At 38.4% G+C, this 17943-nt stretch overlaps 1 protein-coding gene across 4 annotated transcripts in view; it reads right to left on the minus strand.

The window, feature by feature from the left end:
• Plcl2 (phospholipase C like 2) overlaps window positions 1-17943 on the minus strand; it is a 198472-nt gene that overhangs the window by 46323 nt on the left and 134206 nt on the right. For all 4 annotated transcript variants that reach the window (XM_015494368.2, XM_048801031.1, XM_048801033.1 and 1 more), the window contains exon 4: window positions 1-76. In XM_015494368.2, the coding sequence (XP_015349854.1) occupies window positions 1-76 (76 nt within the window). The remainder of the gene's footprint in view (window positions 77-17943) is intronic.

Consider the following 17943-nt stretch of genomic DNA (forward strand, 5'->3'; position numbering starts at 1 on the left):
CTGCCTTCTGACAATGCACGATCTTTTCATACACAGAGTCCGAGTTTTCAATCAATGCCTTGAGGGACTGAATCATCTGTAAAGGAAACATCCAGACATGAGATCACACCTGAGGATGGCAACCAGGCCTGACCTCTCATGACTCAAGTTCAAACTGTGGGTGAAAAGTGATAAAATCGTGCTCCCTACATAACAACTTACACAAGGCTGTGGATAGGTTTATGTGCTACGTGTAATTAAACCAGTTTCATTGTGAAATCCTGTAAATAAAAATGTGTGCTCATCCAATCTGAATTTCAAATCATATTTTTGGTCATCATTTCAACAAAATATTCAATTTAATTTTATAGAAAGTTCTAACACCTACACATTTCACCCATTTAGTCAAATCATCTTCATCTGAAAATTAGATTAAAACATACAATAAGAATTTACAAAACAGCATTTATGTGATGCCATTCATCACAAATGATAACTAAAAATCCCTGGCATTTTTAAATGTTCCTCTTAACATTCTTTTTTTTAAAAAAATAATAGTTTTGATGTCTTGTTCCAAATTATATGTGCTTGTTTTAAGAGCCAAACCTTGAAGAAAAGAAAGCATCAGGGCACATCTGACTAATGATTTTACTCAACAAAAAGCTAGGAAAAAGACTTGTATGAAGTAATCTTATTGGTTCTAAAATCACAATATAAAAACAAAGATGGCCAGATTCAACTCTCTGAGCTCAAATGGGTGCAATTATGACACTTGATTAGTATAGATTCTAATTTTCTGCTAATTTTAATTACAAATATTTTTCTTTATAATATTACTCACCTATTTTACATGACCATCCTATTTTAAATAACACTTACCCATTCTTTTACTTTCTGTCTTGTTTTTATTTATAGCTTTTATCACTAACTACCAGAGTAATTATTTTATAGTAACTCAATATATGTAGATTTATTTGTATAATTTAAAGAACACCATTCTTATTAGTTATCCTTATTATGCCTCTTAGTAGTGCAAAAGATTCTTTAAGCTAGTCAAACAGCATTTATCAAAAGCTTCCTCTATTCTAAAAAAAACCATAGTGAACATCAAAATTTAATATGTCTTCATTATTCAGGAAGCGCTTACTAGCGGCAGCCCCCAGGTATAAACTGGGATATAGTCCCTTTCAAGAATTCCATAGCCTAAGCTGGCTGTGATGGTGCACACCTGTAATCCCAGAGACTGGGGAGTCCAAGGCAGGAGGAAGTCAGTCTGGGCAACTTAGTGAGACCCTGCCTCAAATAAAAAATAAAAAGGTTGGGGTTGTATCTCAGTGGTAGAGTACCCCTGGGTTCAATCCCCAGTAAAACACACACACACACACACACACACACACACACACACACACAGAGTCCATAGCCTAGAGGTAAGGCTTGCACCTTGGAACTCAGTATTTTCACATTCATTCTTCAAGATCTGAGTCATTCCTGTAAATTAAAATATTCTACTTTACAGCTTGACATATTGAATAGGCAGTGATAAAAATGAATAGTTAAAAACTCTATCATGCTGATATAAAGTCATTTGTGCCATTACAAATTTGCATACTGAAAAGGTTCATACCGTCATCAGTAACCTTTTTCAGCTTTGATGTCAAGCCAGATGGGAATTACAAAGAGGCAAGGACTTCTTCAAGCAAGGATGGTAGTTGTCATAGCTCAGTATCAATGAATTGGCCAGTCATGCCTCCATCATTCAATACAGTAAAAAGAAAAACAAATTAAAGCAAAAAAAAAATGAATTGAGTCATGAAGCAAAAAGAGTAGGACAGGAGCAATAGAAAAGCAATGGAGAAGAAAAAGGCAGCATCCAGCTCTCACACACGTAGATCATCTGCCAGGGAAGAGTGGGCAAAGCAAATCATGGAGGGGTGGGTAATAGCAACAGAAAGGGCTTATATGAGTTTCAGTTATGATTCTGCTATTCATTAGTTTTATCATCCAAGAGAACATTTAATCTTACAGAACCATAATTTCCTATTTGTAAAATGCGCTTATTAAAGACATTACACCTCATAATGTGAGAATTAAATGAAAGGATGTGCGTGGAATGACTGGCTCCAGGAAGACACTTGCACATGGTAGATGTCACGGTTGACTCCCCATTTACCCAGGAGGCCTGGCAGAGCATGTTCTGGTAGCCCAAAATTAGATGAATGAGCATGACTTCCTTTCATATGTTCACTGGCAATGTTTCCAACACTCATTACTAATTTTAGTTTTACTTGGAAAGCCTGCTGTGATGAAGCTCAGAGAAACAACAAATCACATTATTATTCTCAGAAGCATCTTCCGGAGAAAAGTATCACCAAAGGCTAAATAATTATGCACCTCTCAGCTGTAAAATATATGCAAGGCTTAAGAGAGACACATCGAGGGTGTGGACAGGGAAGTTTGTCTGCCTCCTGCACCTTGCAATACATGGAGGATCATTTGTTCTTGGAACAATCATTTACTGAGGCCCCTTAAGTGTGGGACTCTGAGCTAAGTGCTGAGGCTGAATAAAGAACGGTTGCTGATTCTGGGAGTATGGTAGAGAAAGAAGACAGATGAACCCAGACGAACCCAAATTAACTACAGCATAATGCAGCATTGCTACTATAGCCAGTAAGCTCTTGAGGGTGTAAAGTTGAATATTCTTCAGCCACAGCCCTTTGGTGGGGTACTTGTGGTGTAATGGCATCCATGTTGATGCCCACCAAAGGATGTGTTCTCCTCTCCTAACAATGGGGATGACTATGCTACCCACTCCCTTCTTAAGAGCAAGATATAAAATATGTGGATGGCTAATACACCAGGGTGTAGAACACACAAAGTAAGAAGACATTTTCAGGTTTGGAAGTAAATAGGAACAGACATTAACAGACAATATTAGGAATTCCTGAGGGAACCAGATAGGAGAGGGAGGTATATGGTAAACAATCAGCAAAACTTAACTTAGACAAGACAGGAAGAAAACACTTCCAGTCCTTAGCAGAGATGATTCACTTTGTCATACTTGTTATTAAATATTTGCACAATTTCCTTAGAAAGGAGTAACAGACAATTTATATCTTTTTATAGTTTTGGGGTACAGATTTATAAATCGGGTACCTATTTGTAATTAAATTAATGTTTGGTAGACAGTTTAGAGTTCTTGTTCATAGTATGAGCTCATTAATCCTCAATAACTTTTTTCAGTACTGAGATTTGAACCCAGGGGTTTGCTTTACCACCAAACTACATCCTCAGCCCTTTTTATTTTTTTTTTTATTTTGAGACAGTCTCACTAAATTGTTGAGATTTGAGATTATTGAAACTTGAGATTCCCCTGCCTTAATCTTCCAAGTTCCTGGGAATTCAGCTGTGCAAGTATGCCCAACTACTAATTTTCAACCCTGCAGTATTAGTAAATTCCCCTAGGGTGTAAGAGACCCTCTTATTGAGGAAGCATTCTGGGCTGTGAGCTCCTGCAAGGGCACCAAGTCTAGAGTGCAGGAAGGGAAGGGTGAAGCAATGTGCCTTCCTTCCTGAGAGTTGGCTGATGTCTTCCTTTTATTCAGCTGACAATTACCACTAAAGGAAGAGAACATGGCACTGAGGGCACAGCAGGGGCAGCATGGGGCCAGCTGATCTAGTAGGGAGCACTTTCTGTCTGAGTCTGCTCCTTTATAACAAGCATTATCCACGTGAAGTGGGCATATAAGATGTTAGTTTTACAGATGTGAACACTGAAAGTAAGTCACTTTCCTCAGGTCTCTGTAATTATAGGCAAAGGGACTGGAATTAATCATTGATGAAATTGGTATTCCATTTGACTTCAAAGCTTTGCTTTCTACACAATACCATAATAGTTCTTGACACATGAGTAGCAACCGCATAGTAAGGAGGAAAGAGCATTTCAACCAGAAGGACACAAAAGGCAGAGGGTAATTTTGTAATGCAGATGGCGGTATCATCCTGTCATTGGCTCTCAGTCGTTTTTTCCTTTTTTCTTAAAATAATTAGTTAAGCAGCATTGGGGACTGAACCCATAGCCTTCCTTGTACATACTAGGCAAGTGTTCTACCACTAAGCTACCCTCCCCAATCCCAGTTTTTTCAAGTAATATTTCTATATGCCACTTTGAGAGAACAAATTTTTTAAGAAAAATTCAGCAATAAATAAATTACTTGGCCCCTCTTAGCAATTCATTTTTATAAAAAAGAAAAATCATTGCTTTTAATGTGAAACTACTAGAATAAGCACCTCAGATTAGATGAAAGCAAATGTGTAGGGAATAATATCAGGAGATGAGCCAAAGGAATAACAAAACAACAAACATGAGTTAATAAATGGCTTCATTTTGTTATCTCTGTGTATGCTACATTAGTGTGTCAACAGCATGCAAGGCCAAGCAGAGTGGCTATGTCAGATTATCTAGGTAAGTATCTTCCCCAAACTCAAGCACTATTAAAGCATTATTTGCATTAATTCAAGTGAATTATTTTTATCAATCCCCTTTAAGCACATAGGTACAAGTCTTGGCACAGCAATCAGACACCCTTGTGCCAACCAGAAGAACTCACCACAAGGGCACAATTGTTTATTCAGTGCAAGATGCATTTATACAGTTGTTGCTAATGGATTTTACATTAGTGACCTGTTAGCAGTACCTCCTAAATTTCTGGAACTAATGTGTTAGGAAAAATCTCTGGTTTTAACATGGCCTAGAAACCCATTTCATAAATTTGATCAACTCTAATACAAGGTTTTCATATAGGACTCAAGGAGATAAAAAGGAAGTTTCAACTAAAAGCAAAATTAAAATTAAAATTTATATTTTATTAAGCTGGAAGAAAACCAAAGGCCTTTCATAAGAATGCTGCATTTCGAAAGTATCTCCCCATGTTAGCATAAGGTAAACTTCTCTGTCATAGACAGGGCTCTGAGAAAAACTTTACTAATATGTTACTAGGTTTCTATACACAGCTTCTTTATTTTCTGGGGTTTTGTTTGTTTTGGTACCAGGGATTAAATTGAAGGGTGCTTAACCACTGAGCCACTCCCTTTCACTCCTTTTTTTGAGACCGGTTCTTACTAGGTTGCTTACAGCCTCACTAAGTTGCTGAGGTTTGCTTCTTAATTTGCAATTCTCCTGCCTCTGCCTCCCATATTTTCTGTTTTGAAACTTGCTTTATCAGCCAGGAAAATTTTGCTTTCAGAATAAGCAATTCTGTGGTTTTACATAAGGATCTTATATCTGATTTTAGACAATTCTTTTCATCTCAGGAACACAGATTCTGTTAATAATTATAAAAGTAGTTTGCAAGTAATTTTCAGTTATTGTTGAAAGAAGTTTTAGTGGCAACATTTTTATGAGTTCTAGATATTTTTTTTTTCCTTTATCTTGTGCCGACCTCAGTTTCAGATAGAAAATCCCCACCTTCTAACTCCTTCCTCTGCCTGCCCCTGTACTTAACGCACAGATGTGCAGCTGCTTCTGTTGTAGCTATTTCTAATGAAGTTGCAAAGTTGAAGAGGTCCTAGATCAACTAGACAGCAGAATAGGTTCATTCTCTGCCATGGATTCCATGATTACCTGACATATAACAGGTAAGTATCTTCCCCAACTCAAGTAAATATCATCGTTTCAAACATGCCAATGATGGAGTGTACCTGGCTCTCACCACTGAATGCCCCTCGACTGCCAAAGCCATCTTGGAGATCCATATTAGGACATGTGGCAGGTGTGGCTTTGGGTACTGCCAAGCTCAAGAAAGACCTGAGCAGGACCAGAGCAGAACTTGCCTCAGGTCTCCAGGGATGAATAAAAAAAATAGCATGAGTTAAGGATGAGCTCTTCAGAAGACAGTAATTAATCAGAATTATCTGAATGGCAGCCTCTGCTGTAGTTCGAACATGTCCCCTCTGAAAATTTAGGTGTTGCCAATATGACAATATTTAAAGGTGGGGCCTTGAAGAGGTGATTTGGCCATGAGGTCTCCTGCCCTGTGGATGGGAGACAGCCCTTTATAAAAGGGGTTCACACAGTATTCAGGAAGCTTGCCCTTCCACCTTGTATGTCTGGATACAGCAAGAAGGGCCTCACCAGATGCTGGCATTCGATCTTGGGCTTCCCAGCCTCCAGAACTGTGAGAAAATAATTTTCAGTTTTTATAAATAAGTCTGTCTGGAGTGTTCTGTTACATCAGCACAAATGGACTAAGACAGGTTTTAAAGTTGGATGTCGCAGGTATTGTTTAGCTCACGCTGTGCAACCCTGGGAAGTGAATCAGTTCACTAATGCAGTGAATGAGGAAGTAAGAGAAGAGTTCCCTCGGGAATTTGTAAGCTTTGGTGTTTTTGTTCTGTGTTCTTGAAAGAAACATCTCTGTGTTAATAATAATTTTTCTTTTTAACACTGTATAATAATTTATCCCTGCGTGGGTGAAGAATTTTAGAATCAAATGGAGGAACACTGGGATCTGGGACTTCTAAACTAAAATTCAGAGGTAAAACTTTCTTTTAGTGCAGCTCAAAGTACAGCAAAATATTACATTTGAACGAATGGGAGCAGCACCATTTATAAAGTTATTGTGAGAAAATATAACATAACTTAATATTTGAACATAATATTAAAGAGTTGGGGTACAAAAGGCTTATTCCTGGGAGCCTCTTTGCAAATGAACCCAGCTCCCCTTTCTACCCACACTGGTGGAGGATTGTGGTCACATCCAGCTGTACAGGGGAGAGCAGAGCAGGGTGTGGATCCTACAGAAGGGTTGAGGTTTGCCATGTCACCAAGCACTGTGGTTATCATCCCTTCCAGCAGGCTCACTATGAAAACACTTTCTAAATAACCAATTGCTTCCAGAGCAAGGTGTCCTGGTTTTCTAGAGAAACTCTACCTCCCCAGTTTTCACTATTCAAATAATATAAAACTATAGGAAAAAACCTATATAAAATAAAATTACAGAGATAGCCTAAAGACTTGCCTGAACTGTTAACAAACTTTGAAAGGAGGATATCTGGGGACTGGGGACTGGGGCTCAGTGGTAGAGCACTTGCCTAGCACATGTGAGGCCCTGGGTTTGATCCTCAGCACCACATTAAAAAAATAAGTAAATAAAAATAAAGGTTAAAAAAAAAAGAAAGGAGGACATTTGGGTGCTACTACATACATGATCCTGTTGCAGGCATGGCAAGATTTAAAACTGCAAAATTCATTCAGCTCTCTGGTGTTTCAATTCACATTAGAAGAAAAAAGGGGAATCTGACCAGAAAAGGAGCAGAGGGCTGGACTGGACACTGTGGTATTTGAGTTTCATCACAAACTACTGACAGTTTAAAGCAGAGGCGTGCTGTCATCAAAGCAGAATTTTAGAACCATGAATGATCAGTATGAAAGAAGCAATGAGGGGGCAGGAAACATGGAAGTGGGGGCAGGGAGTAGACAAGGCCACTGCTCTACAAGAGACACACTGGGAAAGAAAAGAAGTGAAGAGATTGTGAAAGGAGAGAGTGACCTCAAGTTGATCTGTGGGCACAGGAAGGAGAGCTGAAGATGGTATAGAGGGAAAACTGCACTTCCCAGGGCCTTAAATGTGTCAACTCATTAGGATGTAGACTTCCACCTTAGGTGAGCTGAGAAAGTCTTGTGAGATCCTCCAGTTCAACCAAAAATTGGGTATAGCCTGGGTCTGGCATTTGGAAAATTGAGAATTTTCTGCACAGTGCTGGCAGCTGAGTTGAAAGAATATGTACATTACTGAGGGAAGAATTTTAACGACAAATGAGCATCATGGTGATGCTCCAGAATCACTCAAATTAACAAGTAGACAGAGGAACAAAAAGAGAGGTATGGGAATCATCAGAGGGAAGAAAGAGGAAGGATATTAAACATCAACAGATGTGTGAGGAGAGAGTTTCTAGAAGGAGAGGGAATCCACAATATCAAGAGCTCTGGATTTGATTGTTTGGTGATCTTGGGTATTTATGGAGAATATAATTGCAGTACTGATAGTTCTGCAATAGTGCTACTCATGCATTCCTAAAATTCATGGCAATATACAAAACTATGCAATAAAAAACATAGGGCTGGAGATGGGACTCTGGCTCAGTGGTAGAGCACTTGCCTAGTATGTGCGAGGCCCTGGGTTCGATCCTCAGCACCACATATAAATAAATAAAATAAAGGTATTGACAACTATAACTAAAAAGCAAATATTTAATTAAAAAATAGGGCTTCTTAGGGGAAAAGGTCAAGGACACAATAGTAAAAGTTTTGAAGTAACATTTAAAAAAAGACAGGAATCAAAAGCAACATTACAGTTCCGCATGTTGAATGGCTAAAGAATGAAACATACTACAATAAATGTGGCACTTTACCTTGAAAAATATCTGCAGGTCGCTTTTAGAAGTGGGCATTGACAGGGCTGTCGCTTATGAGTTACTGTGAAGTGGCAGAAGGGGTGTTCTCTGAAATCTAATGGAAAGTTATTATACAAGATAGAGATGGATATAGCTCATACACTCAGTGAATCAAAGATGCTAGTAGACTTCTGAGGGGTGCAGTGTATGTACACTCAGTTCACCCCAGACCATTTTCTGGTTACCTAGTGTTCTTATGGACAAAAGTGTGCACAAGCAAATAAGAAACTTGAGTTATGTTCCAACTATGCCCCGATGTATCAATTGTATTCTAACAAATTTCACATTTTCAAAACATGTGTTTATCCCAGCACTGATTGTAAAGGAAACAGCATTTTAAAAATCTTTCTGGATATTTTTAAACAAAATTCTCCTATGCAATTTTATTATAAAGTGAATTCTCAGTTTCTATCATATTCAACCAAAGCATGGTTTTAACTTTGCATAAGCCTGCCTCAACACTGTACTCAACTATTTTAACAATCATTCTTTGCCAGAGAATAGATGCCAAGTGCTACAGAAATCTGTGAATTAGGAGTTATGAGTGACCCAGGGTCTCCATTTGGAAAGCCAAGAATTCCTTACCTCTTCAATATGTTCTTAACATTTCATAAAGCTCATTTCAAAGCTAGGTGGTCCCCAGGGGTCAATGTGGCTCTCCTAATATGCACTAAATTTCAGATAAACTCCTATAAAATAACAAGTCACATGGTATTAAGGAGATTTTCACATTATAAAACACCTGCTATATCACAATCAGTGTCTCTATCACTTCTCATTCTAAATTAATATACAACTATATTAAAACACTGAGAAGGGGCTGTATTCTACAGATAAAACTTCAAGTGCAGTCTCTGAACTGAACTGCCGTTCATCTCACCCAAACCGTCATTTGGATTCAGCATAAAATTCACGAACACAAATAGTACCTTGTAGTCAAAACAACCAACATATTCCCTAAGTTCCTACTCTCTATCAGTTGCTTTGGCATTCAGGGTACGCTGGATGGATGATTGCTTTTGCTTGTGGGTATTTCTGTAAGGCACTTCCAGATGCAGCCACTAGAAGTCCTTAGTAATACACATTTGCTAGGCAGGGAGAAGAGGAGAAAGGGGCAAAGATAAGGAAACACAGCACAGAGGGAATTGGGCAAGAGGTGGGGGGTTGCACTTCTAGAGGAATAGATGGAGAAAAAAAGAAAAGAGAATCACAGAGACAGAGTATAGGGGTTAATCAGTGACTAGACCAGGGTGAGTTATCTCAACAACTATATTTTAGATTAGATGAGAAATTTTTATTTTATGCAAGCAACTGAATAAACTGTAACAACAAAACCCAACTTTGATTTAAAAGGAATTCACTCCTATTTCTAGCCTAATTGAGAATTGGCATTACTGGAAGTCTCCATGTGGTCCCAGACATATTTAAATAGACCAGGGGCTGGCAAAGCTCCATTGTACAAAATAGCTTGAGGAAAATTGAAAAGGGCTCTGGAAAACCAGCAGCTCCAACTGCACCAAAAGATTAAGTTATGAAGTCCATTTATAGACTTCAGATGTTTATTCTACTATAAGTTGTTTGCAAATTTTTATAATTTCTGGATTTCGAATTTTAGTTTTGTTTTAATCAAAAACTTAAGTTAGAAATGTTATTTCATCTTATTTCAGGAAATAAACAATTTCAAAAAATGGAAAGAATTTTGGATTTGATCTTGTACTGTTTTTGGACCTATATAGTAAGATATTTATAGAAGGAAAACAAAAAATGTTGAGATTTCAGCAACAAAAACAGAACCTAAGCTACTATAAAAGGGAACTCCATTGCAATTATAAAACCACCTAGAAAAGCTATATAATTTCTACCAGTTCATGTAGTAGTTCATCATGGTATGCTTTTCTATATGGAGAGCATTTGTACAGTAAATCTTTGTGTCCTTAAATTATAATGATCCTCTATTCCTCTATTTTATGGTCAGTCTTATATGACCAGATATCTTTTCTGGGAAGAACTTGGAGTGCAACATATCATTTTTTTATGTAATTACTGTGGAAAGCCTTGTCCCAATATTTGCACAAAGTAAATACTTTACAGCACATGGTAAATAGTTGTTAGCACATGCAGAATTGTTTTGCACCAGGGTTAACTCAAGGATGTACATGCACAAACATCATCTACCAGGCCCACAGGCATGTCACACTAGACAACGCCTCTTATTTCCCTTAACTGTGCTTACATGAAGTTCTCATACGGTCTAAGGTGGCAGGAAATTTAAGTGCACATTGTGCTCAAATATCCTCTATGGTCACAAGAGGAGGAAGGGATGAGGGTTAAGTGAAGGGCCTTAGCAATTTGGAAGGGACTTCCCACAGGGCTTGTGGATAGCCAGACATAGACCTGTGTGGATGCTAGGTCCACTGGCTTCTGCCTCTAGTACCTGCCTCAGAAGAGGCAAAGGCAGGCCAGGTCCAATATGTCTTCCCCAGTCTTGGAAGGTTTTAAGATAGTTGAGAGGTTACATCTTACATGGAGAGAGGTGTCTCCAAAGAACTAGTCAGGAGGCTGGAGTTGTGGCTCAGTGGTAGAGCGCTTGCCTAGCATGCATGAGGCACTGGGTTCGATTCTCAGCACCATATACAAATAAATAAAATAAAGGTCCATCACCAACTTAAAAAAAAATTAAAAAAAAAAAAACTAGTCAGAATGGTTCACATCCTGGCCTGAACTACTCCTGCAGGAGAAAAAGGGGAACTTGAGCTGATTAAACCCAATTATTCAGAGAGCAAGCTACTTCCGGAGAGTGTTTAGGAACTTCTGGATGCTATATTAACTCTTTCAAGTCACTAAGGACCATTTAGAGTTCTGATATGCTCGTTTAAAACTGTTATTACTAAATTAATTAAATTTCAAAAGATACAATTTGAATTAAACATAGCACTACTGTTATTACTGCCTATTTATATCAAGTCTTTTCTCCAAGGGGATAAAGGTGATTTAGAAATTCCTAATTAACAGAAGGTAATTCAATCATAGTCTTATTGTAAAGTATCATTAGTTTCTCTCAGGTCTGTGATAACCAAATATAGATGTTAGTTAAGACAGAAAAGCAATTGGAGACTTCTCCATAATGAAAAGCAATATCTTCTGGCACAGCAGAATGTCCACAGTATTGCTGGAGAAGAAGGAAGACTGGGCAGCTGATGGAGTACTTCCTGCACCATCTCAGGCATGCTTCCTAGTGTTGACCACACACACACTTGGCCCAGGATCCTCCCCTCTGAATAGAAGATGACTGACCCAGCAAGATGGAAGGGAAGACCTCCCTTCTGCTTTTTACTTTGGACCTTAAACCTAATTTTATGAGATGGAGTCACCATGTTCTCCACAAAGCAAAACACATGCTGATTATTGACTGTTGCTCTGGAGTTTGGAGTGATGCTAACATAAGCATATATGTACAGGGCTTAAAGCTTCAAGGGCTGCATGCTTCTAGCTTTTGAAAACGGATAATGACTGCCATTTACTGAGCATTTTTTTTTATTATGTATGTTACTTACATATCGTCTCACAAACCTTTGAGGGGGTGGCCCTATGCCCATTTTATAGATAAAGAAATGGACTTGCCCATGGCCTCTCTAGAGAAGGGTCTGTCTCATTATCAGGGCTCATATTCTCTGCTACTCCCCAGGACCCACTGCCCTATAAAACAAAACAAAACTACTTGTCTTCTTCCTAAGGTGCATGGAAGGTCCTCTTTCACCTTCTAATTTCTAGTAATACTATGTCCTTGTGTAAAAACAATCTGTGCAACATGCTGTTCACACCTATTGTACACCTACCTAGGTGGTCTATGGATTCATTATTGTACTTATTAAGACGTGTCCTTGCAAAATGTGTCAGGGTAGATCTTCTGTTGTCCTTGGGGCCAGCTCACAGTGGCAGGTGGGACAGGGGGAAGATGAGGATTTCATAATGTGGGGGCAGAGCTGGCAGATACTGAGGTAGGGAGGGGTCAAGGCTTCCTTCCCTCCCCAGAAGCACAGGAGCATGGTATGCCTCACTCACCAGAGCCAGAGGGTGCTAGGGCTTGGGTGGTTCTGCCGTTGGGGGAAAGGGGCTCCCTGGTTTTCAAAGATGTCTCTGCGTGGCCCAATAGGAGCCCATGCCCACCTGAGATTTTCCTCCTGTCCTCTACTCCCAGTTCCCAGGCTAAAATCATTGCACACCAGAGACTCTGACTATAAGTTATGTAACAATTCATTTATTAATATGCTTGGAAAACCATAAAATACAGCATACATTATGAGGGGTGGTTCTACCTCACAGTGGCTTCCTTGTCAGGCTGCTCTCCCACCCTGGCCAGGTAAGTAGGAGTCCTCACCTTTTCCTCCTCCTCTCCCTGCACTTCTCTAGCCTTCACTACTTCCTTTTAAGTATATGAGGGCTTTTAAGGGGAGAATTCACACAGGACTCAGAATCCTCTAGCAAAGCTCAGGATGACTTCAAGAGTCTGAAGAAGGGGTACATGACGTGGGAGTGGGGACACTTGTGCCTGCTTTCCTCTCACGGGTTCCCTGGGCTGCCTCCTCTGCCTTTGGCTTCACATTCCTGGGGAGCATCTGGAGCTGCCCAAGCACCTCGGTCATCCTCATTTCTTGGAGCAGAGAGGATGCCCCTCACTGCTGCACAATGTGAGCACTTCCATCTAATACTAAGACTGAAAGGTAGCTACTCCCCCTCCTGCCAACTCTTCAGCCTCCAGACCCTCCCCTAAAAAGCTTTTTAGTGTGCATACAAATAAAAATTAAGAGTTTGGGGAAAACATAGGCACACATGCGACAGAGACAGAGGATAGGAAGTACACCTGATAATCTGTGTCCAGGAGATCAAGGTCATTTTTATTCATTTATCAAAAAATATTTTTTGTGTCTGCCATGTCCACGCTTACTGTCGGTGCCGAGAACACAGGGGTGGATAGGACACACAGGTGCCCTGCCATTCTGGAGCTCAGATTAGGGTGAGGGAAGAGAAAGAAAAGCATAAACAAGAGCAGGGTGTGGGATCTCCAGGGGGCTTCAGAGCATCTTTCCCATTCCTCCCTGTGGGAGAGGGTTTCACAGGATTGGTCTCTGCCTCCTCCAGCAACCCTTCCTCTACTAGACAGCACAGTGTGGTTAGCAAAGCCTGGATCTAATAATCTGAGAGAAAGCCCTACTCCCTGTCTGTAGGGCAGTGAAACCAAAGTAGGGGTTTTCAAAGGCACTGCAGAGTTGTTTACCAACCCCACCCAATTCCCCTTTCTCCACCCCACCCTTCACCACCCCACCCCAAGAGATATTTCACTACTTAAACGTAAAGCATTACTTAAACTCAATTCTTTGACCAACTCATTTTTAATGCCTATTGCCAAGCAGCAACACATGATTATACATATCGATAAATATGTGTGAAGCTACATTAGTTACAAGTTTTATTGGATTATCACATGAAACTTGGCTTGACTGTCACCATTTTCTACTGACATATCATGCTTATCTGGTGGATACTAAAAAAAAAACAGAATAAACATTAATTTCCACTGGCTTACCTCTGGTTTCCACCTCCTGTTTTTTCAGGTTCCTGCTCACAACATTATTGCTTACTGCTTTTTCCAGGAGAGGATAATTAGGCTTTTAGGACACACTCCTCCCTCAACAATTACAATCACGTTTCTCCAGATCAAAATTCAAAATGCAGTGAATATATTAAAAAAGAAGAAAAGAAAGAAAAACCTTTACAATCATAATTTAATCTGGAAAAGGTGAACTTGGAAAACAATGTATCAAAATACCCTAAGGATTTTTTTCCAGATCCATCTTTTTTTTTTTTGATAGGTTGGCAAACTTTATCTGTGAAACACCAGATAGGAAATATCATAAGCTTTAGACATAGATTTCATTTCAGTTGTAACTACTCAACTCTGCCATCATAGAAAATTAGACTACTGTCATCAATAATATTTGATAAATGTGGTTGTGCTTCAATAAAGTTTTGTTTATGGATGCTGAAATTTGAATTTTACATAATTTTTATGTCTTTAAATATTTTTTTCAATCATTTAAAAACGTACAAATCATTCTTAGTTTGCAGACCATGCAAAAGCAGGAATTCCCCAACTTCTGCTCTAAAATATCACATGATACACATCATTTGATGATATTCAACTAAAAAGTACCCAAGATATAGTCTGATATGCTACATGCACATTTTAGAAAACAACGCGAAAAATCAAATGCAGTTAGAGTATGTGCATGTGTTTATTTATTTTTGTGGTCCATGAGATTGGTGCTGTACTACTGACCTACACTGTCAAACCTTTTCATTTTGAGACAGGGTCTAGCTAAGTTGCTGAGGGTCTCGCTAAGTTGCCCAGGTTGGTCTTGAACTTGCAGTCCTCCTGCCTCAGTTAGTACCTTTGAAGGATGAACATTCGTTATGTGTATGCAAAAGAAAAATTTGGTTATGGAGAATTCTAATATACAACAACAAAGAAGGGCTTAGTTTTAGGGAATCAACTAAAAATTACTGAGTGCCATTCTACTCACATTTAGCTAAACAGGAAAGTAGCCACTTACATTCACAAAGATAGAATTTATTTTGCTTTGGCACAGGTAACTGATTTAAAAGCTAAAATTATTTCATGCTATATAATGACATAAATTATGCTTTAATTTCATTTGACCTCTTTCCATTATAGAAATGTAATAATTAGAAAGAAAACTAGAAACATCCATACTGATTTAAAAGAAAATCCTTGAATTAAGGATTTCTATACAGTAGATGAAGGATTGCCTACATGAATCCTCCATATAAAAAATAGAAAACATTTAGCCCTAAAGATTTGCTAATACTAATGTTTTAAACTTCTTAAGATACTATTTTAAGCTAATTAGTAATTAAGCTTGTAGAGTTAAACTGAACTCTTAATACATCATATTGTCCACCCACTGAGTTTACTGTGAGGGTAATTTTGTTATGGGTCAGGATTTAAAAATGCCCTAATTAAGTTAGAAAAGACTTTAAAACCATTATTAAATGCTATTTTTATTCCTGATAAATTCTTCTGGCAGTCAAACCAGCTTTCTGCTATTAAAGGTGACTACTACAGCAGTGGGAGTGGCAGTTATTTTTCAGTGATCTGGGGGAATACAAGTGAAAAGGGTGAGAAACAGGTGCCATCAAAACAGAGTACAGCGGCGGTTCCCACAGACCCCACTGGAGACCAGTGAGCATGCGGAAGGGAGTCACCAGCCAGGATGCTGCTTTGAGAAGGCTGGTTGGGGTGAGGGTAAGGGTGAGGGTGAGGGTGAGGGTGAGGACGAGTCTTCACACTCAAGTGAAACTGAGAAACAAAGAACCCACAGGCAAGGCTCTATTTCATTTCTCTTATGAACTTGAGGTCAAATGAAACCTATCAACAAAATATGGGCTTCAGAGCTTTATTAAAGTACTACATGTTTTTTATAGTAATACATTTGACTATGAATAAAAGTCACTCCCTTGTTATCCAAAAGGTTGCACTTCAATGTTTACAGCAGCACAATTCCCAATAGCTACACTATGGAATCAACCCAGATTACCTGTCAATAGATTAAGGGAAAAAATATATATACACCACTATATATANTATACACACACACATACATATATATATACCACTATATATATATATATACCACTATATATATATATATATATATATATAGTGGTATATATATATGTATGTGTGTGTGTATATACATACATACATATGTGTGTGTGTGTGTGTGTATATATATATATATATATGTATATATGTATGTGTGTGTGTGTGTGTGTATGTATGTATATGTGTGTGTGTGTGTAAATAAATGATATTCCAATCAGCAATTTAAAAGAATGAAGTTATGGTACTTGATAGTAAATGGATGGAAATACAGAATATCACACTAAGTAAAATAAGCCAAACTCAGAAACTCAAAGGTCAAATGTTTTCCTCATTGCAGAAACTAGAGTAAAATAAAGGAAAGGGGGAACAGAAGATAAGATTTACATAAAAAACAATCAAATGTAAATTAATATACAAGTGAAAGGAAGGCTAGTAGAGGAAGAAGGATGGGAGGGAAAAGGAGGATCATGAACCAAAATTGATTTCCATTATATGAGTTCGTCATGAGGAATCCAACTACTATGTATAACCATAAAGTTCTAATAATAATAATTCTTAAAAGACTATGGAAAACAGCCTTTTTAAATTAAAAAAAATGTTTTTCAAGTCATGACCAGGGAAATAGGAAATGTGGTCAAAAATTAGTTCTGCCCCCTTGCCCAAAAAGGATGCCAGAAAGTGGCCTGAGAAGGTGTCAGCAATTACATTGACTCAAAAACAATTCTGAAATAGATGATTTGCCATATAATCTGGTTATTTCAATAACTTCATTTTTATAGGTAACACTCCATCTAAATTATTTCATTCCTTAAAGAGCTGTCCTCTAAAATGTGACTGCTTGTCTACAAAGTACATGTCCATCATCCCGTACATAAATCTATGTACGACCACTAATGGTTTTTATAGAAGTATCTGATGTAACTTCAATCTTTCCAGCACTGCTGAACTTCTAAATGAAAAAGCACATGTAGCTCTAAACCACACAAGAAGAGGTGGCAATGGATTAGATCAATCCCCAATGAATGGACCTTAGATTTATGAAGTCAGGGTATGATACAGAAAATCTAAATAAATAAACAAATAAATAAATAAATAAATAATATGATTTTTATGACTAAAACTTATGTGTTTTCTAAACTCTAACCTAAACGTGGACAATGATGAGACAATGGAATAGTCAATGATTCATCCTTTTGGTGAATCTGACAAAAGACAAGTATTTCTAAAAAGTACCAATGCGTGTAATTCGTATTAGTTAATTGTAGATCACACTTTGAAGCCAGCACTGATAAAATAATCATTCAGGCAAAATATCTCCATTAACTGGCTATAAAGCATCCTGAATTCTATGTGGTCCTCTGGTGCCAAATGTAGGTACCATGGGTTTCACCCCTCCCCGCCTGGTTAGAAGTCAATCTATTAGGACAATTAAACAGTGAAGGTACACTTCATGGGTCCTGCCATTTAGTGTGGACCAGACAGTGCTTGGTGTTTTGAAATGGAGCCCACTTGGGGAGCTCCAAGGTTTCTATCACAGGCCTCTGCAAGCTTATAAAGATGAATACATCGATTTCTCTTTCAAAGAAGCCAGCAAGTACTGGCACAACCACCTTTGTGCCAACAGCATAGGTAGGAGTATCAAAAAGGGACATGGCTCTCCTCTGGGTCTAAGGTAACAGGGAGCCAGGTAGCCCCCAAACACAATGGAGAAACAGGCTGGATGATTCATGAGCTCTGAATTGCATGTTCTAGGCCAGCTAGTCTTCATTTTTGTCACTCTGAAAGGATAGGGAACTCAGAAACACCATAAGTAAAGATACACAAATTAC

Source organism: Marmota marmota, unplaced genomic scaffold (assembly GCF_001458135.2).
Source record: "Marmota marmota marmota unplaced genomic scaffold, marMar, whole genome shotgun sequence".
Classification (NCBI taxonomy): domain Eukaryota; kingdom Metazoa; phylum Chordata; class Mammalia; order Rodentia; family Sciuridae; genus Marmota; species Marmota marmota.